The sequence below is a fragment of the Camelina sativa genome, chromosome 11 (assembly GCF_030686135.1).
Source record: "Camelina sativa cultivar CO46 ecotype springtype chromosome 11, ASM3068613v1".
NCBI classification, from domain to species: Eukaryota; Viridiplantae; Streptophyta; class Magnoliopsida; order Brassicales; family Brassicaceae; genus Camelina; species Camelina sativa.
In genome coordinates, this window is record NC_141890.1 from 14,143,226 (window position 1) to 14,167,979 (window position 24,754).

At 32.5% G+C, this 24,754-nt stretch overlaps 3 protein-coding genes and 1 long non-coding RNA gene across 4 annotated transcripts; 3 read left to right on the top strand and 1 right to left on the bottom strand.

The window, feature by feature from the left end:
• The first annotated feature begins 3,552 nt into the window (after nucleotides 1-3,552).
• LOC147933968 (uncharacterized) lies at nucleotides 3,553-5,499 on the top strand. Its single transcript, XR_015571946.1, has 2 exons — nucleotides 3,553-4,773; nucleotides 5,119-5,499. It is a non-coding gene; the product is annotated as an uncharacterized LOC147933968 (long non-coding RNA).
• Nucleotides 5,500-10,080: 4,581 nt separating this feature from the next.
• Nucleotides 10,081-12,791, top strand: LOC104723444 (WAT1-related protein At4g16620-like). The gene is made up of 7 exons (XM_010441822.3): nucleotides 10,081-11,015; nucleotides 11,121-11,186; nucleotides 11,327-11,443; nucleotides 11,537-11,771; nucleotides 11,878-12,042; nucleotides 12,122-12,273; nucleotides 12,381-12,791. Exons 1-7 carry the CDS (start codon nucleotides 10,825-10,827, stop codon nucleotides 12,532-12,534), a joined length of 1,080 nt encoding a protein of 359 aa, XP_010440124.1. The 5' UTR covers nucleotides 10,081-10,824; the 3' UTR covers nucleotides 12,535-12,791.
• Nucleotides 12,792-15,524: 2,733 nt separating this feature from the next.
• LOC104723445 (zinc finger protein ZAT9-like) lies at nucleotides 15,525-16,760 on the top strand. Its single transcript, XM_010441823.3, has one exon. The coding sequence runs from the start codon at nucleotides 15,744-15,746 to the stop codon at nucleotides 16,371-16,373; it is 630 nt and encodes a 209-aa protein (XP_010440125.2). The 5' UTR covers nucleotides 15,525-15,743; the 3' UTR covers nucleotides 16,374-16,760.
• A 4,614-nt stretch (nucleotides 16,761-21,374) lies between these two features.
• On the bottom strand, nucleotides 21,375-24,256 carry LOC104723446 (putative glucuronosyltransferase PGSIP7). Its single transcript, XM_010441824.3, has 4 exons — nucleotides 23,856-24,256; nucleotides 22,505-22,971; nucleotides 22,264-22,411; nucleotides 21,375-22,124 (listed from the first exon to the last, which is right to left on the bottom strand). Exons 1-4 carry the CDS (start codon nucleotides 24,233-24,235, stop codon nucleotides 21,584-21,586), a joined length of 1,536 nt encoding a protein of 511 aa, XP_010440126.2. The 5' UTR covers nucleotides 24,236-24,256; the 3' UTR covers nucleotides 21,375-21,583.
• Between the last annotated feature and the right edge of the window lie 498 nt (nucleotides 24,257-24,754).

The window sequence follows — 24,754 nt, forward strand, 5'->3', positions numbered from 1 at the left end:
GGATCCAGGAGTACTTTCACAAGAACAAAACAGAAGAAGGGTCGGCACACTTGAAAAAGGCAGCAGAAGGTTCTTACGATAACGATATTTACCTTTACGAAATTGTTCAGTTGTGCAGGGGTGACACAACAGAAGGAAAGTTTTGGCTCGACAAGCTAGGCTGGAAACAAAAGAAAGCAAGGAGTGATCAATGCTGGAAAGATATCAAGATGTCGTTACACAGAGTCAATGTCCAAAAACTACAGTCCTACTACAATACATTGGCAGAAGACCAACCAACTATCATCTCTACACTCAATGACATGGAGAATAGATGCGCACACTGTTATTCCTGCAAACAAATGATCAAGTTTGTCTTTTTCTTTTAGCGTAAGGAATAACAATAAGATTGACCAATGTTATCATCCTCTTAAAATTTCAAAAATTCATAATAATTTTTTTTGTTTTTCTCCTTCATAAACATTATGTACGCCTCCAAAAGAATTTAAACAAGAGAACGAGAGAATATAACTGAAAGTATAGCAAGAATACAAACGATTGGGGAAAAAAAAGTCCATAACATACAAGATGAACATATATTGAAGAAATTTCCAACAAAACATCCCAAAAACAGGTCTAAAAGTATTATGACCACCAGGAGATAGACATATGCAAAGAGTTCTTTAGCTTCAGGGACACCTAGATCATAAAAATAGTCGGCTTCGAAAAACAGGGTTACTTAAAAATCTAAAGAAAAAACAACTGCAACGAAAAACAGACAAACAATTACAGAGGATCAGGAAAACACAAGTAAAATTCAATTAACATTACTCGCCATCAATTGACAAAACCATCACCAAACAGCAAAAAAATGTAAGAGATGCACACCCCGTTAGTTGAAGGAAAAGATGCTGAAATTCGAGTACCCCATTTTGTTCACAAAAATGGTGAAAATATACACCCTACAAAATAAAAATAAAAAACAGCATAGAGGCGAAAATTTAATTTGACAACACAAAATTCACATCCACTGGAAACCCACACACTGGGGCCAACTAAAACAAAAATTTAGAACTAAGAACTCAAAAATAATGGGTACATTAATTAAGAAATGAAAGGAACAAAACAATTTTTAAAAAGAACAGATTTGCACACCAATTAACACATACGTGGAACGAAACCATCAACCAATTACCACCTACGGATGCGAAGCGAAGAGGAAAACACCTAAAGACACAAAAAAAAAAAATGTGCATCGATGAAAGAGATGACTACAGAAGATTACAAGCGTCAAGAAATAGTTTCAAAACTCATATTGTCCTGTAGATCCCAAAAATGACTTCTCTGCTATCCGTTCAGGAAACATCAAATTTTCAAAGGGAACAAAGCCAATCCCACCTCAATAACATACCATTAAAGGTCCAATGGGCCAACATAATTTTAAGGCTTACAGAAAATAAGGCCTAACAGCTGAAACACCTAAAAAAAAACAGAATTGTAAGTAATCGAGATTTTTAAATACTTTTTATCAAAAACCACTACCTAATCACTACAAACACAAAATAATTGACAAAAAACAACTCGCACAGGTAACTAATTTAAATAATAAAATAATAAAATAATAAAAAGATTACCTACAACCACATAAAATAAAACCAAAGAACAATACAACGACAAAAAAACAATTAATTTTAATTAAGCAAAACGAACGACTAAAGCAAGAGAACAACTATTACTATAGAAACTTACCTTCTAATTCCTTAAAAAAAAAAAGATCATGATAATTTCAATATAATAAATATTTTAAATTTGACTTCATTATAATAGCTGAAAAAAAGATAAAAGAAAAAATTAAACCAACAAAAGAGCAAAAAAAACATATGAACAACATAAGCAGACGCAAATAGGAAAAATACATAACCAAAAAACAAATTAACAAAACAACCGAAAAAAACACCTTCATCTAACTCCCACACGTAGCGCGGATCCAATGCTAGTCTATATTATGAAAGTTGCTCAACTCTCTCCATATGAGTGACATGTCAGCAATGGAGAGAGTGACACATGTCAACCAAAATTAAAAGCTCCTAAATTTAAAGCAAACATATTTAAAATTAAAAAGGAATTTGAAACATCTTCCATGTCATTTATTCTTTTTCATATCACAAACAATTTCAATATTTAAATAAAAAATTTAGAGAGGCTTAGAACATGTTGATTTATTCTTTAAGTAAATGCATCACCAAAAGATAAAAGTGTATCGAGAATAAAACCAAAGATTTGCTTCGTCCTCTTAGAGTAAACCATGAAGATATGAACATATGGTTTAGGCGCTAGAATTTTCTCAACAATTTTGAAGGGTTGTAGCAGTGACGGGAATTTTGGTCAATATTGTACAGAAATTCATGAAAGTGTGTCCTTAAAAAAATAAATTTTTATATATGAAAAAGATCGGAGTTTTGTTCACTATTGAATGAAAGGTAGTTAAATCAATAATATAATGTTGGTTGAAGAAAATACAGATAAAAAAGAAAAAGAAAATTAAATTAAATTCTAGAGTTATATTCAAGAAATTGAATAGCTAGCAGGAAGAAAAATTGTCTATCTTAATTATAACCATTAAAGAGTTAACCAAGCTGCATGAAAATCTTTTTAATAAAAGAGAATTTGAGAGTCCCATGGTATTTAGTTGAGACTCTTAAATACAAATATATTTAAATACCTAAGTTTTAGACAAGAATTGTAAGATGTTTAAATGTTTTTATCTACCAATCAAATGTGCAAATGAAAATGTTTTTGAGAAAAGAGAATTTGAGAGTCCAATGGTATTTAGTTAAGAAGCTTAAATACAAATATATCTAAATACCTAAGTTTTAGACAAGAATTGTAGGATGTTTAAACGTTTTTATCTACCAATCAAATGTGCAAATCATATGATTATATTACTTCCTACCAAAAATATGCTAATAGTTTTCGTCTACAAAAATTACTTTAGAATAAGATTTAGCTTTAAACAAAATTTAGTATTCTTTGCCTCCTAACAAAAAAATCTTAGTTTTGTCTGTTTATATATAATTTTTAATCTTTGAAATGTGAAAATATAAGAAGCAAAAAAAGTATTGCAATAAATGTATATATATAGATATAAACAAACCCGCACGTAGTGCGGGTATTCATCTAGTGTTAAGTAAAAAACTTAACAAATAAACGTGAAAGAGTAAGGGAACCCAATTATATATTGAGAAATACCCTAAAATAGTACTAAAACGAGTTTTATGGACAATTATAGCACACATTCCATACATTTCCAAAAATAGCACTATTTTAATACATTAAAATTTTTTAAATCAATTTTTAGAATTTTTTTTTTTAGGTTTGGGTTCACAATTTCACATTTAGAGTATAGTTTTGAGAGGTAGGGTTTAGTATTTTGAATTTAGGATTTAATTTTGAATGATTAATTGGTGCTATTTTTAGAATTTTAGAGATGTTGTGCTAATTTTGGAAAAAAAACTTATTTTGGTGTTATTTTTGAGAATCTCCTTTATATATTCACCTTTGGGGAATGGTATTGATTGTGTATCCGACATCTCGTAGCGATTCCCATTCATCCAAAAACGTATAATTCTTCTTTTTATCAACATAAACATTGATTGAAACTTCCCCACAAAAATCTGCAACCGCGGATACGCGGATACAATCTCTTCTGATTGTATCGTCTTCTCCTTCAAATCCCCTCCGATACAATCTCAACGACGATTGAAATCGCCACCGCTACAATCGCCTCTGATAAGATCACAACCGATTCAAATCGCCTACGACCCAACACTCCATTAATTTTATAACCTCTGATTAAAGCAGATCTTTCTGACATCGCATTGAGTCTTTGATCGCGAGAGAAAGAGAGAAAGAGAGAAAAAGAGAATGATGCGTGAAAAAAAAAATTACCTTTTATTTTTATCTGTTAGCCAACGAAAAATAGACACGTAGCGTCTCTTATAATCGATTTCAGTCTGTTATATTAGAGAGCCTCTTCTATTTTTCCTTTCCTTTTTGATTTATTTTTTCCCTACATAAACCTAAAAACCCCATTAACATCCTCCTATAATTATGGTCTAAGTAGTTCCTAAAGTAGCTCCTTTCTTGCTAGTAATTTATTTGTGAGGTAGTCTTCATTGTTAAAGGAGGAGTTGCTGTCCTGTGTCGTGGATTATGAGTTTGAGTTAGAGTTTTAATTTCCTCTTCGTTGTGCTTTCGTACGTATCTTTCTTTGTTTTGGTATTGTTGGAGTGATTTTGTTTGTTTCCCATCCTTTTGGGCTTAACTTCCGCGGATAGATCTAGTCACCCGGCAGATATGTTGTTGTTATCCGGCGGCGACTTTAGTTTCCGCGGTGATCTCTTGGCTTACCTACTGGAATCATGGATTTGATCGTTGGGTCTTTGCTAACTCTCTGCCGAGGTCCCATATCTGACGGAGTTTATTGCATCTGTCTTTTTTTAACTCTCTTTTTCTTTCTCCTTGCTTTTTAGTTAATCCTTCTTTTCATTTTCTGCATATGTTTTAAATTTTCTTTTTATCACAGAATTTTATCTACTTGCATAAATTTGTGTGATGGCGATTTATTATCATTCGACCTTTATTTTTATTTATGATTTTACTGATAAAATAAATTTCTTTAGTCTTTTTTTTTTCTCTTTTACTTGTTTTTCTTTTCTTTACCTATTATTCTATAGGTAACATCGGACGAAGTCAAACTCTGTCAAAGAATAACTCGTTCAAAAGCAAAGCTCTGTAAGAAACATTTCATCTCATAATCATAACATTTACATGTAAATTTTGTAATTTGTTGGGTTTTATTTTCGACCGAATAAAATCTTCTTTTTCTTTTGTCGTGCATATATAAACGTAGTTAAAACGAAAAAGTTTTTTTGAGAAGATATCGAAGGTTAACAAACTCACGCGAAAAGGACATTTCTTAGCGAAGGGTTTAGACAATTTTATTATTGTTGTTGTAATATCAGAATTTAGAGCAATACAGGCGAAGATGTTCGATATATATTTTTGTTTTTTTGGTTTTCCCATAGGTCTTTGTTTTTTTATATTCTTTCATAAAGCTTACAATTAATATCGTTATAGGGAGGCCAAAAGGTCGGTCACTTGAGTTGGCGACGGTTGTAACTTGTAGACGCGTGTGCACGTGAGAGGACAGGAGAGTATCTATATTCACTGTTTAGACTTTAGACCTTGAGATTGCAACCGTTCTGTCCGTACGTGGCACAGCTCATTAAAATGCGTTGAACCGATCCAGGAGCCTATTCAACATGCCTTTTTTTCACAATGTTAGTGGTTTTAATCTTTTTTTTCACAATGTTAGTGGTTTTAATAGTGATTAAAGATTAACAAAACTTACAAGGTTCTAAACTTTTAAACGGACTAGGTGTAAAAAATAAAATCGTGTATAATAAATATTATAAGATTAATCGTATTATGTCATTATTAGTAGGGAGATTTGCATAATAACATACTTTATTTAAAACTTTTTTCACTTGACACACTTTTTGCTATTAGAGTACCTTTTGCATCATATTTTTTACTATTTATTAATTTTATGATTATTATACCCTTACTAAAAACAACAAAAAAATACAAATATTTTTGTCTACTTTCTCGTTCTTTTCTCTCTTCACTTTTTTTTGGTAAATATCAGGGTCAAGCCCCAAATTTTATTAGAAAAAAAAAACTACACACGGACCTGCCGAGCCCAAGTAAGACCAGCAGCGTCATCGTTCAACAAGCCAACAACAATAGACGGAACTAAAGTTAAAGAATGAAAACCAAAAGATAAACCAAACGTATAGTTTGCTAACCCGTCAACCAGACGGTTAGCCCCCCTATGCACGTGACAAATGCGGACAATCCAGTTCCTTGTGAGATAGCTTTGGCACAACCGCACCAGGAAAGACAGATGATGAGAATCAGCTGTCCCTGTCATAAGAAAACCAGCCACCAACACCGAGTCCACCTCTAACTCCAAACGCGTAACCCCATGATCCCAATCCGTACACAAACCGTAGTATGCTCCCCATAACTTCGCTAATAATGCAGAACAACGCCCTATGTTCACCGCAAAGCCTCCACACCATTCACCATCATGATTTCGCAGTACCCCGCCTGCTGTTGCAAGTCCTGGATTACCCTTCGAAGCTCCATCAGAATTCAGTTTAAACCAACCGTGAACCGGTTTTACCCAACCAACTTGCAACTCGACACTCACCCCCACAGGTCTAGTCACACACTTACTCTTCGCAGTCACAGACACTTCCATAGCGAGATCTTTAATAAACCGGACCCTATCTCTGCACTTCATATTCTCCCAAAACACATTACAACAACGCCACTTCCAACTCCACCAACTGGCCAAAGCAAAGGTTGTAGACCAATCCCCTTCCCTAGTAATCAAACCTTTCTCCAAGTTCTCAAACACCCATTCTAATAAAGAGGTACTAAAAAAACTTTGCCGTTTACGCGAAGGTACAATACGAGCCCACAAACCCGCCATTGCTGGACAGTCCCTGAGGATGTGAATAATTGTTTCAATACCGCCCTTACAAACCGTACAAACATCCGACTCACACAAATGTCGCCTCTTCCTTTCCTCATTTTTCATAATCATTTGGTGAACAACGAGCCATAGGAATAATTTGACTCTCTCCAGTACCACAACCTGCCATATCTGACTGAATACAGCTGACATATCTTGTCTTGGAGTTTCAGCTGACATATCTCTCTCTTCATTTCTTGTCTTTTCTCTTATTTTCCTTCCTCTTCTTCATTGCATGTTTTTTTTTATTATTCTCTATATTCTAAACTTTAGATCATAAACCATAATCATAAATTTAATTTCATAGCAATTTTAACAAATGTAGCCAAGTCTGAAGCATTTTTACTAGAAAACATGAAACTGAAGAATTTTTGACTCCTTTTATTAGATTCTTTATAAATTTCTAAATTCACTGATGTTGTTCTTAATTGATAAAGAAATATTTGAGAATTATATCACTGGTTTTTGTGCTAGAAACACTTGGAAAAGCAGAAAGATTGAAACTCTCTAACCAAGTGTTAACTAGAATTGTCTACTTTTTTTCTATTCTTCACTTTTTTCTTTATCTTTTTCTTTTCTTGTTTATCTCCTTTTCTCTTTGTAACCATTTTATTTAATTATCATGACATATAGTTTTAATTTTGTTTTTATGATTCATTATAATTTTATTTTTTCTTCATTTTAATATCCATTTTACTATATTTAAAAATGAATAATTGTATTACAAATTATCCAATTATAGTTGAATATTTGTAAATTATTATGTGAATACTTATTTGTGGATACGTTTTTGTGAATATTTTTTTTGTTGATACTTTTTTTGTGGATATATAAGAATGCCTAATTAACATAATAATGCATTATTACTGCATTGTTTCTAATTTCCAATAAGAATGTTTCTCTAATGGTGTCCATTATGTATTGTTATGTGAACAACATTCTTTACAAAATTGGTGTCCATTAATTTGTATGGAGCGGATTGTATTTGTATCTTAAAAAACTAGGTTTGTATAATGAAAATTTGATATCATCATGTGGATGAGGTGCTATGGATACTGATTAGTTATATATTATCTATTTATATTTGAATAATTGATCGCTATTATGTGGATGATTAACATATCTAGATGAATACTTACTTTTGGATGATCAGTGAAAAATATATGAATACCTAATTATCCAATTATAGTTGAATATTTGTTAATTGTTATGTGGATGCTAAAAATGTCTTATTATGTGGATATGTATTTGTGGATACTTATGTGGATACTTATTCTAAAATCAAATCCACATGGATGATGAGTTATATATTTCCACTAAAAACTACTTGTGTTTTGGTGAAACAAACGTTGTTAACTATCAAACAATTTTAACCTCATCATATCCCCTAAAAAACTAAGCATTGGACCGTTCATTATATCATATCCTAAACCCTAAACCCTAAACCTCTAAACCCTAAACCCTAAACCCTAAACCTCTAAACCCTAAACCCTAAAGTCTAAATCCTAAACCCTAAACTCTAAACCCTAAACCCTAACACCTAAATCCTAAACTTTAGACCTTAACCTTAGATCATAAACCATAATCATAAATTTAATTTCATAGAAACTTTAACAAATGTAGTCAAATACGAAGATCTTTTACTATAAAACATGAAACTGACCTACCCTAACATGTAAACCCTGAAACTTAAATTAGGCCAAATTTTTGACTTCTTGCATTACATTCTTTATAAATTTCCAAATTCATTGATATTGTTCGCTATTATTTGGATGGTTAATATGCATAGATGGATACTTATTTTGGATGACCAGAGAAAAAAAACATATGAATACCTAATTAGTTAAACAACTTGTGGTTTAGTAAAGTAGTCATGGTAAACTATCAAACGATTTTAATATTTCATGTCCATAAAATCAAGTCCACATGGACGCTAAATTATACACGTCCACTAAAAACTACTTGTGCTTTGGTGAATTAGTTATTGTTAACTACCAAACAATTTTAACCTCATCATATCCCCTAAAAACCTAAGCATGAAACCGTTCATTATATCCTATACTAAAATCTAAACCATAAATCTCTAAGCCCTAAACCATAAACCCTAAATCCTAAATTTTAGATCATAAACCATAATCATAAATTTAATTTCATAGTAATTGTAACAAATGTAGCCAAATCTGAAGATTTTTTATTAGAAAACATAAAATTGATGATCAATAACATATGAAAAAGATTTGATGGATGATATTATATATACTGTACATGAAACTAAATAATTATAAACATATAAGCATCTGGATTTGATTTTATAGATGATAAATATATCAAAATACAAAAATTTTAAAAAAATATAAGGAATATATATATTGTTATCCACTACTCAAGATTATTCAAACACATATATCAAAGAAAGGGAGTAAGATAAACAAATAAAATAAAAATTATTTGAAAATAGAGAGAGAGTTAGAAAGGGTGAGAAAAAAAGATAAATGAAAGAAAATAGAGTAAAAAATAAAAAATAAAAGAAAGATGTGTGTTGAGAAGTTATGTGTTTGGAGAAAGAGAGTTAAAGAATAAGAAAATAAAATACAATAAAAAAAGTGTGTGGTGGGTTAAAAATGTGTTAGAATGCAATTTTTTATAGAAAAGTGTGTTAGAAGGTAAATATTCTTTATTAGTATATATTTTAATGGGGAGGAGAAAAAGGAGGTGCGGGGTTTGGCTTCACAAGTCATTGGAAAAGAGAAAGAGTGACGTGTAAGGTTTCCCAGTTTTTTTTTGTCTTCCTCTTTGTCTTTCTTACACTCCTCTTTTATTCTCCTCTTAGGCTTCACCACCATATTTTTATACTCCACAGTCCACACACAAGACAACAACAGCTCTATTATAATCTCTACATATCCACTACACATTATATAACTAACTCATTCGTTATATAAAATCGATATTTCTTGACTTATAAACAAAAGACCATTTTTTTGAATGAATAAACAAAATACTTTATGTTAACTAACTCAATAAGTGATTGTTTCTGTGTGAGTTATATCATAGGTATGATGATGCATCTGTGGTAAAAAAACAATAAAATGAAAGAGATTGAATGCCAAGAAAAAAAAAGACTTAAAAAGTGAAGAGATGTAGACGTAAAACGAATAATAGAGGAGTAGATGGTAAGCTGTCGTATTTGTTTATCCAAAAATAACAATACAAACAAAAGAACACAAGCAATAAAAAAATAGTATTAACTTTTCTTTTTTCTTCATTCTTTTTGGTTTTAGCTTTCTTTTCATTTTATTTTCGGCACGTTTTCATACTTCACTTTATATACATAATTTCATCTACTTACATATATTTGTGTGAGCGGCGATTTATGATCGTGTTCCACTTTTTCTTTTATGATTTTACTTACAAAATAAAACTTTTTAATCTTTTTTTTCCTCTGTATTTTGTTATTTTTGGTCTATAGTCTTAATTTTAAATAAAACTTTTTTTTTGTTTTCAACAATTTCGCTATTTTATTTGGCTAACTACATTTGAATAATTTGTTCTATTTAAGAAATATCAGAATTTTGGCCACAGTTTTTCAAACTCTTTATCACGTTTGAGAGCGGTTAGCTTTATCACAGATGAAAAATTCATCATTTTTTTCATAACACAAGTCATATACTCATATTCAAACTCACCAAAATATTTATTTCTTAACAAAATTAAGCTAACCGCTCTCAAATTTTTGTTTTGTCTTATTTTACACATTAACCAAAGAATATTAAACCCACTACACCAAATTCTGAGGACTCTCCCTCTATTATGTTTATTATATAAACAATTACTACCGTTTATTCTAATTGAATAAATTAAAATTTGGGCTTCCCAAAAAAAAGAAAAGCTACTATAATGGCGAGGGAGACACTCTATAAAAACCAATGCAGTGTAATGGACACATGTCTTCAACAAAAGCAAGAAGTGAAAGATAAGAGAGAAAGGATTCAAACTTCAAGCATACGCATTACCAGATAAAGAGATCACAAACAAAGTGTCTCTTCTTCTGTTTTCATTTAACAAGAAAACCCAAAAAAGAAAACACTTAAAAAACTTGTCTTCTCTGCTTTTTTTCTTTTAGTTGCTCCACCGCCCACAAAATCGAAAGCTCGTGTTTCCATTTGCTGCCAAATGGGTTCCAACTGATTTATCCGTTCGTTACTATTCATTCTTTTTGTTTCTTTTTGTGTTGGAAAAAAATGATGAAGAGAGAGACGTTACAAGAAGTAGGGATCATCGGAGGATTGGCTGGAGCTCAGGTAATTTACGCCGGGAACTCGGAGCTACTGAGTCACTTGTTGTCTCTTGGAATTGACCCTCTTCTTATCGTTATCTCCTGCACCTTTGCTTCATTTCTTCTCATCACTCCTCTTGCTTTTCTTCTTGAAAGGTAAAAGCAAAGTTCCATACTATATTTCTATTTTTTTTTGTCTTTGGATTCTTGTATAATGGTTCTTGTTTTTGTCTTGTGTTTGGTATATTTAAAATTTTGCAGGAAACTTTGGCCCACAAGTCTAAGTTTCAAGTTGAAGACTAAACTAGTTTTAGTTGCTCTTGCTGGGTAAAATAAATCCTTTTAACTTCTGCATGTTCTTTTTCTTGTTAGATGCTTACTTACTTATCCTGGAAAGAGAAGGACAAAAAATGAATTAAAAATCATAACAAATAAACTAAATAAGAGAGAAGTTGTGTTTGAAACAGAGTGACTCTGTTCCAGTGGCTATACTTAGAAGGAATGAAACACACCTCTGCATCAATGGCTACAGCTATGCCTAATCTCTGTCCTGCGTTAATTTTTGTCATTGCTTGGGCTGCTGGGTAAATCTTTTACTTTTCTTTTGATTTATTCTGTTTAGTAACGAAAGATTAAAGCTTTAGTTAATGGGTTTTGAATAATTTGACATTGTGAAGGATGGAGAAAGTGAAGCTAAGTTGTATGTATAGTAGAGTTAAGATGGGAGGGACAGTGTTGTGTGTGATGGGAGCTTTCATTATGAGCTTAATGCACAGTACTGCTGCTACTTCGATCTCGGCAAAGACTATGCCTATTGTCCCTGACGAAGTCGTTTTAGACAAGGACAAGATCTTAGGTTGCCTCTATCTCCTCCTCGCCATCTGCTGCTTGTCCTCTAGTGTTGTCCTTCAGGTTTCACCTTATACCCCTTCTTAGCTCTAGAGCTATCATATTCATATATATCCAGTTGTGCTAATCCGGTTCTTTGCTTGTGAAATCTCTTTGACCGTCTTATTAGGCATCCATACTAGCAGAGTTTCCGGCGCCTGTATCAATGTTCTCGATGGTTACTTTGATGGGTGGGATCACCATGGTAGCTTTGCAGTATGCTCTTAAAGGAAATATGGAAATAGAAAGTGCATCAGTCATCGGCCTCGGCCACCTTGTGGGATACGCAATGCTGGTACATATCTCATGAATCATATATGGTGTGCAACATTTGACTGTGTTGAAAAATGTAATTATAAGAATATTATATCTAGGGAGGGTTAGTGAGTGGAGGAGGGTTAAGCTTCAATGCATGGGTGATTAAGAGGAAAGGACCAGTGATTGTGTCCATCTTTAGTCCAATTGCTACGGTGGTTTGTGTTCTTGTCTCTGCTTTTACTATGGAAGAGAGTTTCAACCTCGGAAGGTAAATATTTCTTGCAGCTTTTCTCCTTCAAAGTATATAGGTAGTTTTGGACAGAAAGAGAAGTCATTTATCTTCTTTCTTGTGTTTTTTTGTATGTGTCAAATTAGCTTTGCGGGAATGGCGTTGATGTTCGGAGGACTCTACTTCGTTCTGTGGGCTAAAGGGAAGGAGGAAGATGGAGAAGGAGATGAAATAAAAGAAGATGATGAAGAAAATGTGCTTAGAACAGAGTTTGATCTTCAGAAGCCTCTATTGCTTTAGTTTAATTAAAGTCTTCCCTTTCTTTTATATTTTTGTGAATTTAGTTTAGGTTTAAAGAAGTAAGATCAGTTTTACTTTATAATATACATGAATACCGTATTACCGTATTGAATATAGTATATGTTCCAAAATAGTTGGTTTAAAAAAAAATCACATGCAAGTCTTAGAAAATATGGGCCTAAATGGTGTCATGTAACACGTTGTTCAATGTGTATATATTTTGAAAAGAAAAATTGTCGGTCGAAGATTTAAGCAAATTTTTTTCTTGCAAGTTCTTTGGATACGTTGATTCATTGTCTCATACTCATTCTAACGGTTTAATGGAAACAACGGTCAAACTCCAAAACCACTTGGAACACCAATGTAAATGTCTTTTGAGAAATTATTTACGTTTAGGTCGCATTCATGGTTTACCAAAGCTTTTATACGTTATTTTAGTATAACACATCTCCTTTCCCTGTTAAGATTAGGATATATCGTCTTCATTTTTTTCCGGGTTAAGTTATCGGATACATCCACCTTTTGGCAATCTTTTTTGCTTTTTTTTTTTTGGTTCTTTTGATCCATCTCATTCAGAAAAGGCATTGCATAATGATTGTAGCTTTTATGCGACTAGCGAACCAAATATACGTTATAGAGGTCTGTAAGAAAGTTGAACAAATCACAACAATGCTGTTTTTCCGCTTGGTTAAAAGGCGTGCAGCGTGCTAACTGCTAAGTACATTACTACATTCTATACTATGTATTTAGTATATTTAGCTTCAAGCGTTTTGGTTACTTTTAGGCTATACTGAGGGTTGCACCTTCAGAACGGTGTCAAACAAAAAGACTATGGCAAGTAGTTGAGTGACTCACTGACTTGAGTCTTCTATATCTAGTGAACTAGGAAATTGAGTTCCAAAACTTATATTTAGAAGTGAACACTTTTATATGTCTATTGCTATTGTTTGCATAACTTTCTTAAGATCTGTAGTTTATCTTAGAATACGACTGAGAAGAGAAAATCTAAGTAAAATGTTTGAATATGTTGTTGCATTGAATTTTCTAGAAAAGTGATATTTTCATTTTTGATTAAAGGGGAAATTTATATAGGGTATTGTTTAAACATTTTTTTCTTCGATCATGCTTTACTGTTTGGGAATAAAGTGATGGTTTTTGTTTTTCTACCGGGTTCTCTAGTCATCTTAATATTTAATTATTGGTAACAATTTTTCTTGTAGTGATGACTCAATTGTACGTTTATTTGGTTACCTTTCCGAATTATAAACACTGAACAGAGTTCTTTTTGTTTGAAGAGTAATTGGATATAACATAGTTAAAATTGAGATTGAAGCAAAGCCAAGTAGTTAACACGAAAGATTCCATTGTGTAAGCCTCTTCTTTACTCAACTATGTATAAAGTTCCAACAACTCAAATTCATTTGCCTTTCTTTTATTCTTGGTAATGTTAAATATATGTATTCTTTGTCATCTTTTCAATAAAACCATGATTACCATAGGTATATCGTATACTTAACAATATAATGCATTTCTTAACTAGTGTTATGTCATCTCTGTGTATATATATGTACTTTATGACTATGCAAATTTTTTAATGCATGATGTTTGTCTTTGTTTAAAAAAGTATTAGTTTTTAATAGCCTTTTTTACTATTTGACACCCAAATGTTCAGTATGGAACAAAACAAAAACTGTTACTATAGTCAAATACGACAAATAATAATCTTCTAATTGCTTACAAGTATAAAATCAAAGTCTTTTAGATAACCAAAAACTTTTGAACTTTATATGCGTAAATTATCGAATCGTAGAACATATCAGATTAACTAGTACGTACAGTATCATTTTGTATTATTTGCAACTGAAGTCATGATCTGTTTTATTATTCTCTCGTATTTTATGACCAAAACATATACACCAATGCAACAGTCAAGTGTCAATCAATCCCTGTTGGAAAATTCAAAATATTAAGACACTAATCATATTCACAAGTACTTTTTTTTTTTTTTGGTCTCTTTCTTGGAATTTTTAAATAAGAGCAAATGAGTAATAATCTCTTGGTTACAATCAAAAGAACGACAGCCAAGAGTTCTGAATTCAGCTAAACAAATTGGAGTTGAATGCAAAACATGTCGGATAAACAACTAATGTAAAACAGGATTCAGAAACAAACTTCAGTTACGTTTCACATTTATATAATACGAACAAACTATACGAAATGAGACTGGACGCCCCTAATAAAAAAACCTTAGGACGTGGAATGAATGGCTTCAACGTACTTTGGACCTTGTCCTATCATCATTGTGTAGTCATTCAATCACCTTAATTATGGGTCGACCATCGTATGTTAAAGGATATCAATCTAAGTACAATTATATACATGTGAGATGATTAGATTATTTTCTTGACTTTTAACTGTTAAAACTCATTACTATCAAGTTATTTAAACGTTTAAACCGTTTAAAAATGACATTTCAGCATTTAAACCTCAACGCCCAATTAAATAAATCAATGCAACTAATACAATCGTTTATATCATTAGAACCTCGACGCTTCAACCGATTTTGCCATTACACTTCCTTCAACTAACTCAACCAACATAATTCACACAAACAACTTCGTTGTGCTTAGAAGTTAAACTCTCTTCTTTTTGTTTTCTCTGTTTTTTTTTTTTTGCTTTAAGAAGTCATTAATCAACTAAAGAAGCAAAACAACAGCTTTTTTGTTTTGTGCTTTCTGTTAAGAGTCTATCTATCTTTTAAGCAATACCACCTTTGTAGTTAACTAATAATTCAAATTTTAATCTTTCTGCATTAACTCGAGATTCTTCACTCGGTGGTTATCGTTGTCAGCCGAGCATTAAAAATAGTATAGTTTTTAATCTTAATTTTTTTCTTTTTACTAAAACTAAACAAAAAAAACTTATCTTTACGTATCATTAGTAGTAGTTATCGCATGGACCAAAAAGTCATAATTGTTAATTTTGGGGGTTTGTGAAAAAGAGAGGAATGCTTGTTACCTACTCTTATTAACTTCTCTCATTCTCTCTCTCTCTTCTCTACACACTTACAACAGTCTCTCTAATCAAACTGAGACACACACATAGAGAGAGAGATTTGACAAAAAGAAACTTAATAAAGTCTTCTTAGGTTTCTTTTTTTTTGTTCTTGCTTTTTGTTCTGTTCTTGTTCTCTTTGGCAAACAAAAAAAATGCAGAACAAACACAAATGCAAGCTCTGTTCCAAGAGTTTCTGTAATGGCAGAGCACTTGGTGGTCACATGAAGTCTCACTTGGTCTCATCCCAACCGTCCACTCGGAAGAAACTCGCTGACTCGGTCCTTTCATCTTCTTGCTCTTCCTCCGACGGTAAATCTCTCGTCTACGGTTTGCGTGAGAACCCGAGGAAGAGTTTCCGGGTCTTTAACCCGGATCCTGAGTCATCCACCGTTTACAACAGTGAGACAGAGACCGAGCCTGAGTCCGGATCCCCGGTAAAGAAACGGGTCAGAGCGGAGGTTTCAAAGAAGAAGAAGAAGAAGAAGAAAAAGACTAGTAAGAGAGTTTGTGAGAACTCGAAGAAGCAGAAGACGAGCCACGAGTCACCAGAACCGGCGAGTTCTGTCTCTGATGGTTCTCCGGAACAAGATTTAGCTATGTGTTTGATGATGCTGTCAAGAGATTCAAGAGAGCTTGAGAGTAAACCGGTTTTTGCATCGGAGGTAGTAGAAGAGACAAAGCCGGAAAAAATACATTTCCCGGAGCTCCGCCGCTGTATGATAGATCTGAATCTTCCTCCACCGCAAGAAACCGAAGCTGTCACCGTCGTTTCAGCCATATAAAGGTTTCAAGAGATTAGATAACATCGAAAATCAAAGAATCTTGATGGTTTGGTTGTCTTCAAGATTATTATTCTTTATTAGGAAAAAAAAAACCGTTTACTGGTTTTGGAACCTTTGGAATGATATTATCAAACAATGTACTTTTGATGTAAGACAACAACAAAAAGAAGCAAGCTATGTTTCAAGTTTTCTTTAACAATTTGAGCTTTTCTTGAAATATTCGGGGGTCATGGATGCTTCTTGATTGTTTGTTGGATCTTTGTTATGTCGTTTTGATATTTGGAATTCTTGAGATGATTCTTTTGCATGATCTTTGGATCTTTGGATCTTGGATCTTTGATTTTTATTAATGTGCTTTTTTAATGGAACTATTTAATTTCAACTGCATTTTTTATGGCACAAGTGTGTGTGCGCTAGCTATTATAGATAATGTAAATATTATTCTTGCTCCGTAGTATATAAACTGTGGTGAGACTCAAACCATCCAAAATATGGTCACATAATAAAATATTCATAAAAATATCTAAACCTAAAATACTGAGATATTTCACCTAAAATACTGAGATACAATGAATAAATAAGTATAATTCTCTTGTTGAACATGTATTAACCCTGGGAGAAACTACTATCTACGGGTAAAAAAAATGAAAAAGTCGATTATTTATATGAATCAGAGATCGTATATCATAAAATCGGTCTATATCCAACCACCTTATGCATTACTACTTTTTTCTTGAAAACAAAGAGACTATTTACTTATTGACAAAACAAAACAAAAATAGAGAGGATGGTTACTTATTTGGTTCGTAAAATTCCTAGTTTGTTTGTGGTGTAGTTTGTGTCGCCAGCTGCATTTGTGTAAACTCTGTCTAGTAGTAGTAGTTTGATACCAAAACAGAACCATTTATGTTTCTTTCTTGACAAAAACAAAAACCACACAACACTCTTCTTTTTTTATGCGCACCATTATTAAGTAATTTAATGACAGAAGTTATCCCTGCGCCTGAAGCCATCTTTAAACTCACGTTTCTGCATGTTTTACCCTTGCCTGGCTTTCAGAGTTAAAATAAACAAACTATTCACTGACAGATCGACACCAGAATTTAAACGAAAGGTCTTTTTATTTTTTATAATAAGTACGTTTTTAACTTTTTAGTACGTAATTTTTTTTTTTTTTTGTCAACAGTACGTAATTTTCTTATGAAGAAAATATATGTTGTTGCCTGAACAATTGGAAATAGAATATTAGATGAAGGGTAAATTGGTAAATGTGTTCGCTGGTCATATCAGAGGTTAAAAGGGTCGGACATGTGGCACAACTTTTTCGCTTTAAGCTTCCGTTGGAAAATACGTGGGCCGACACCGACCCGATCATGCTAACACAAACACAATATATGAACCCAATTTCCTTTTTATTTTAATTTCTATATTTGATCTACAAAGGCATAAGTATAATGAGATTTGGTGACAATCATATTTACACATAATAACTAGATTATAATTCGGGTACACTGCGGTCTATATTTTATTTATAACTAAATTTTAATTTAATTAATAGTGTATGTTGTAAAGTTTTTTTTTTACATTTTAATAGTTTAACATAGAATTCTGTTACTTTAATTTTGTTATTATCAATAGATTTCTGTTACTTTTGTATGCTCGTTATATGTATCGTGAATCTGTATATTGACAATTAAAGGTAAAAATTTGGTGTACTGTAGATTATTAAGTATATTGTGTGTTAAGTCTAGCCAATTATACAAATAGAAACCGCAGTGTAATACAATTGAATGACAAATAGGAACCAAACTTTAAACTTATTATAATCAAAAGGAAACACTAAACATATAAAATAGAAGGGAAACATATTTTTTAGTTAAAATCACTTAACTGTTGTTCATGTGTTTACATGTCTGGTCAAAATCTATAGTTATTTGAACTTAAAATGTTTAAATCTTGTGTATAAATTTCAAAAAAATAGCTGTTCTATATATAAAAAAAAACTTAAGTCTGATTTGGTTGTTTTGAATAATGTTTAAGGACTTGTAAGGAAATAGCATATACACATAATAGTTATTTTGAGACCTATTAGGCCCATTAGTATATGTTTTTAATATTCTATCAAAAAATTAACAAATAGGGAAAGGGTTAAAAACAAAAACAAAAAACTTCGAACCCGATAATCGGTTTGTCTTCATCATTTGTTTCTCAAACGACTGAAGTACTGACTGTTCATATCCGCATCGGAGATCTCTCATTCTGATTTAGATTTCTGATCTACAAAATTAAGGGCCGATAAAAGATTGAAGGTATGTCGATTTCAATTAGTTATTTATGCGTCTTTGATCCTTCATCATCAATGATGTTATTCTTGTTTTAGTAGTCCGAATGTTTTTTTGAACTTCCGCTTCCGATACATTTCTAGAATTGTTGTTAACCCCTGCTACAACTTCCAAACAAAATTAAGATGGGTGGATTTTCATTCTCTGAAATGATTAAAGTGGAAAAAAGTAAGATTCATGTGAATAATAAATGAGAATAATGGAAATTATGTTTATTGATTGCTTTTTACAGTTTCATCAGCGAAGATCAACTCCAGGGTTTCTCCTGTGCTGTTTGTGTATTGACGTCACAAGTGAAGAATTTTCACTTGCACCTTCCACACCGTCTTGTAAGGGTGGACATCTCTCAAGAAAGCAAATGTTGCAGGCATTTCTCTCAATTTGTTTAGCTATACGGTTGTAGGTTTTGGTTGTGGGTGTTGTGTTTCATTTGTAAAGTTGATATTTATGCATGGAAAAATGCTTGATGAGCAAGGAGTTTACGATCCGTAGCAATAAATGAGAGATTTTAGTGTTTTTCTATTTGAGTTGATAATATTATTGCAGAACAGTATTCAGTTTCTAAAGCAGATATATACTGAATTAAATGTATTTCCTGTTGCTAAAGTTAAATATTTGCGAGTATTGAGTTTCTAAATTTGGGTTCTCGTTTTTATGAACTTTATTAACGTTATAATAAATATTGGGATTCAAATCCTTTGTTACTCAAATTCGGCTGTGTCATTTAAATTTAAGAGATCATATAGTCTCTAAAGATCTATTAAAATAGGTTTAGAGATTTTTCTGGGATTAAAAATTTAATACGTAGAGTTATTTTTGGAAAAATGGTTTCCAATGGTTTCTATAATAGAAATGAGTTTTGATCCAATGGTTTTCTCTATTTTTTCCTCTATAAAAAAATATTCCCAATAGATTCTATTTTTATTTTACAATTAACATCTTTTATTTTTTAAAATTGCAAACTAATCCATTTTACTTTAATTTTGTAACACTTTCATAAAATTATCTTTTGCAAATGGTAGTCTCAATATTTTAGAATAAATATTTATACTTAAATTTATATTATTAGTTCTTAAAAATACTTATTTTATTTATTTTGGTCATAAATAAAAGAAGTTAAAGATTAAGAGGACTACTTTGCAAATAAAATAGTTCACTTCTATTTATAGAGGAAAAAATAGAGTTCCTCTATAAATAGAGAAAAAAATAGGAATCTCTATTATAGAGGTGAAAATAGAGTACTATTGGAACAAAAATTACTCTATAATAGAGTATAGAAGCAAAAATAGAGTATCATTGGAGATGCTCTTAGTTATTATGTCTTAGTATGAAAACATTAAATATTTATCTATATACATATGTAATCTAAAATTCCTAATTGACTTATTTTTTTTTCTTAATCAACGGAAGAACTCTAGAATCCTTATTCAGTTTATTTTTTCATCACCCAGATCAATTTTATGAGAAATATGACAAGCAAATAAAAAAAACTGAGTGATAGTTTGTGGTGTTTAACTTTTGATGAGTGAGTGAGATTGGAAACAGAGATGAATATGAATCATATCATATAATTTGCTATAGATGTTGTTAAATTTGGTAGGAGATTTGAAAGTTTTGGTTCTAGAAGGTAATTTTTTTTTCTTTTCTTTTCACGACCAAAAAAAACATTATGAATTCGGGTATACCCAAAATTACCCGAATCCGAAGCCAAATTACCCGAACCCGACCCAAAGTTATAAAATACTCGATCGGGTTTTATATCTTTACATCCAAAAATCTGAAAATCTGAAAACCCGAACATTCGAACCTGAATCCGATCGGATACCCGAATGCTCAGGCTACATAACACATTGTATGTTTTGACAAAATAGATCATATGATATCCGTAGGAGTTAGGACCCCCAGTAAAATGAGTGCAGTGGCATTTGGGAAGATCTCACTGTATTGGCTCTGAATCTGAAGTGGGCCTTTATGGGTTTATTTAGAACTGACCCATTTTAGTGTTCTCACTTCTCATATAACCCATTACTTGTGCAGATTAACTTCCCAAAAGTGTTTTGTTCAGAGAATAAAAAGCTATAAAAGGTGATGTGATTATCTTTCGTAGGGTAATTATGTATTTGTTAATCCTCTCAAACCTTTTTAGTTTTTATCAGTGTTTTCACGATCGGACCGGCCGGTCGGACCGGTTGACCCGTGACCCGGACAGTTCTCCAGTTTGGGTTTACTGCTAATAACCGGAAACTATAAAACCGGAAAACCCAGAAAAACTTGCTATTGACCCGCAACCCGATGAACCGGTCAGACCGGTCGGGTCACGGTTCAAGAAAATCTCTTCGATATCAATTGATTTTGAGACTAAATATATGGTTTCACGATTTATTTATTCTCTGAACCTCTTAATTTTTTCATTCTTCTCTAACAGCGACACACTTCTTGTCGCTTCGCTTCATCTCCTTTGATATGTGAGGTCAATTGATTTACTTTTTATCTTTAAGATTCATTTTGATTTTTGAAGCATAATTATCAAAAGAGAAAAATAAATAATAATAAGCAACTACCGCTCTTTCTTTATTCTATGTTTTCTTTCTTAATGTCTCCGATCCGCCATTGTTACTGTTTTCTTTTTGTTTAACAACAATATTAAACGCAAGTAGGGTTTTAAAAATTCAATTGATTCTATTATGTATAAACTATATAATCTCTATAAATATATTAATCAATTAATTGACCCACGGTTCAACCCGGTTGACCCGATGACCCAGTAACTCAGAAGGTAGTCCGGTTCATTGTCCGGGTCAGGTTTAAAAACATTGGTTTTTATACAGTAGCTATCCATCAAGATGATTAAAAATCTCACCGTCTTATTCAATACAATTTGCTGAGTCCAAGGCTAATTCCGGATTCACCCAACCGCGTAAACATAACCTCTTTGCCAATCAAAACCTGAAGATGCGATGTGATTTTCACAAAAGAGACCCACAGAAACGGTGCACAGCAAAAGGCATACCCGAAAACCGACAATGCTCTAACAATGCCATCAGGATAAGAGGGAAAAGCCATCACGAGGAGCGTCCCCAAAATGCCAAGCCACGGTGTTAAAACAGGGAGCATTGGAAGCAAGAAGGCGTTGACAGGTATGGTAGAGAGAGCAAAAGAGCCAGTTAAGTAGAGCGACCAACCGATGAGCGGGTGTATCGTTTTTGGGATGATGAAGAATGGTATAACGTAGGCTGAGAGGATCAAGAGCAGTGCAACAAACTTGAAAGTTATATGGATCATGCCTAGATTCTTATCAGAACGTTGGTTATATAGCTTGGTCAAGCTGGGACGCACTAGACGCGTGACTAGTATGGTACCTAAGTAAAACACTGCTTGAATTAGAACCCAAGGCATCTCTGCGGAGTAACTGCAATGAAAACTAAGGATTAGTGCCAACCATACTGATCCCAAAAACGAGAGCATGTATCTAATGGGATTGAGACAGTAGTTGTAAGTTGTAAGTTTTAATTAGTCTCGGTTTTGGGCTGTAATAAATTCAAACGTGCCTTATGGTGTAGCGGCGTTGGTGGTGCCATGAAAGGCCTAAAGGAAGAACAGGCCATGACCACCAATACCATGGCTTCAACCAAACTGCTCCTGGAAACGTGATCACACTGTTCGGTCCACACGGTACGTTCCATCTGAGTTTAAGGTCTGATCAAGAGAATGACATGCATACACAGAAAGATTAGCAAAAACGTTTTAGATATTTGGAGTTACTGAAAAGGGAGAGTAGTAGCGACTTACAGTAGTAAGATGCGTCCATTTGATATCCCAAAGGAAGCCTAAAATGTCCGGTAAGAGCATTGGTGTGGTTATCTAGAGGAGGACGAAAAAGAGGCTGGTCGAGTAAATCGGAGAAGTAGCTGACAAGAAACCCTTGGTCAGCTCCATCAGGGTTATCTCTCTTTACTTCAAGCTCATGAATCATGTCTCTAAATACCTCCATTGACGGCTGCAACACGAAGAGGCCAGTGTGGAAGATGCAAGGGTTAATGAAGACAGCACAGAATTGGCCGCATTGGAAGAGCTCGTCCGTGTTCTTGAGGAAGAGATTGTCGACGTCAAGCATAACGACACGACCATAATCAGAGAGAGACCAAGCATAGAGCTTGTTTAGACTAAGCTTGAATCTGTTGTCGACGTTAGTTTGTTTCTTGTATGGATTCTCAAGATTCTCTACTCTCACTACTTTAGCTCCGTCCTCTTCTTCCCTACATATCCCAGTAGTGTGAAATTATACTACTAATCAACAGTTTCTTGCATTATTGTATAAATGCAACAACAACAAAAAAAAGAAAACATTATATATTTTTCAAACCAAAAAGGGAAACCAAAAAAAAAAAAGTTGTGAAAAGGTCTGAGACTTTTTAATTTCTATAATAAGGCATTTGACAGCTATGCCATTTATTCCTTTTAACAATATTATCTTTTCTAATCTCTTTAAAATAAAATGAACAAGCAATTAGTTACACATCTAATCTCTTAAATACTCACTTTCCCCACTCACTAACAAAAGAAAAACACCAAACTTCCACCTAAACCCATGTCTAGGTAATAAGGTTTGAATATAAGATAAGGGTGATATGAAATTGAATACAGAAATATTAACAACACTGACAAAAATAAATAAAAAATAAACCATTTTAAATGTAAGCTGAAATTTTCTATCAACAATAGAAAAAAAAAGACAAGAAATTTAAAAAAAGGTCGTGGAAACGAAACTGCGACGAAGACTGTATTTGTTCAGACATTTTCAACTTTTACTAAGATTTTAATAGTATATTTTTTTTAACTCCAAAAGCATATTCTTATTATTCTGATGTCCCTGTTGCTTCTAATATAAATATAATAAACTATAATCTCAAATTTTGAAATTTTTTAAATATTGTTTTCATGCTGTTTCCTGCATTACTACTCTTCCATGTTCTCCTTCTATAATATATATATTTTTGTTTAAATAAAGAACACATATTATGAAACTTGTTTAGTTTATATGAGAAGAAACCAAGATATATTTTTATTTTTCTGACCAACTAAAACGGTAGCCTTTTGGAGATGGAAAAAAAAGAAGGAGAAGATGAGGAGACACACTTACAGAGCGTGAATCCAGTCGAGAGGGACGTCGAGGGAGGCGATGACGACGATATCAGCGTCCACGTGAAGACCCTTAAGCGATCTGATCAAGACACGTGCCGCAACGTAGAACTCGTAGTCTCTTGGTGTTCCCATGTACATCATCGTCGCGTAAGCGTTCTTGTGCTTCGGCCGCGGCCTCGTATTTAACCCTCGCTCTATCACCGCGGTCACCGCGTCTGCGTTTTCTGTTTCGAGCGGCTGAATAAGCTGGTTTTTATCGTTAAAAGCTGCCGTTTCGATGATCGAAAGTGACAGAATTATAACACAACAAGAGAAGAAGAACAGCATAGTTCTTTGCAAAGACATGCTTAATGTTGTCATCTCTACTCTACACAACATAAGAAACTAACTTTATAAAATGTAAAAATTTACATTATCATGCCATTGGTCTTACTACAAATGTTTAATTTTTCATTAAAGGTAAAAATATAATTTTAATATTAGACGTAAAAATATAATTTTAATATTAGACTAAGAAAATATTTTAAATAATTATTAATTCTATAAAAAAATATTTTCTCTCTATAATTAATTATGAACGAAAATTACCAATTAATTTTTAAAAATGGTAAACCAATCAGAATTTTAAAAAGTAAGATTTTATATTTAAGTATCCAAATAATTATTTTAATAAATTTAATTGAAAGATTTTGTTAAAATTATATATTATAATTCTCTTATCATCTTTCTTTTATTTCATTTACAAATGGTTTTGAATTATCATATAATGCATATGATAAATAAATATGTAGATTTTTTCTGCATATGTTGTGATTTGAATTTTAAAAATCGAAGATATATTACTCACTCTATGAAGAAAAAAAATGTGTATTTTAATATGGGGGAATTTCAAAAATA

Bases quoted from the DNA above. Each gene is read 5' to 3' on its own strand.
- LOC104723444 (XM_010441822.3), top strand. From the start codon at position 10,825: ATGATGAAGAGAGAGACGTTACAAGAAGTAGGGATCATCGGAGGATTG. The intron at 11,187-11,326 runs GTAAAATAAATC...TGTTTGAAACAG, and splicing joins GTTTTAGTTGCTCTTGCTGG to AGTGACTCTGTTCCAGTGGC. The intron at 12,274-12,380 runs GTAAATATTTCT...GTGTCAAATTAG, and splicing joins GAGAGTTTCAACCTCGGAAG to CTTTGCGGGAATGGCGTTGA.
- LOC104723446 (XM_010441824.3), bottom strand. From the start codon at position 24,235: ATGTTGTGTAGAGTAGAGATGACAACATTAAGCATGTCTTTGCAAAGA. The intron at 22,972-23,855 runs GTAAGTGTGTCT...TGGGATATGTAG, and splicing joins CTCGACTGGATTCACGCTCT to GGAAGAAGAGGACGGAGCTA. The intron at 22,412-22,504 runs GTAAGTCGCTAC...TCTCTTGATCAG, and splicing joins AATGGACGCATCTTACTACT to ACCTTAAACTCAGATGGAAC.
- LOC104723445 (XM_010441823.3), top strand. From the start codon at position 15,744: ATGCAGAACAAACACAAATGCAAGCTCTGTTCCAAGAGTTTCTGTAAT.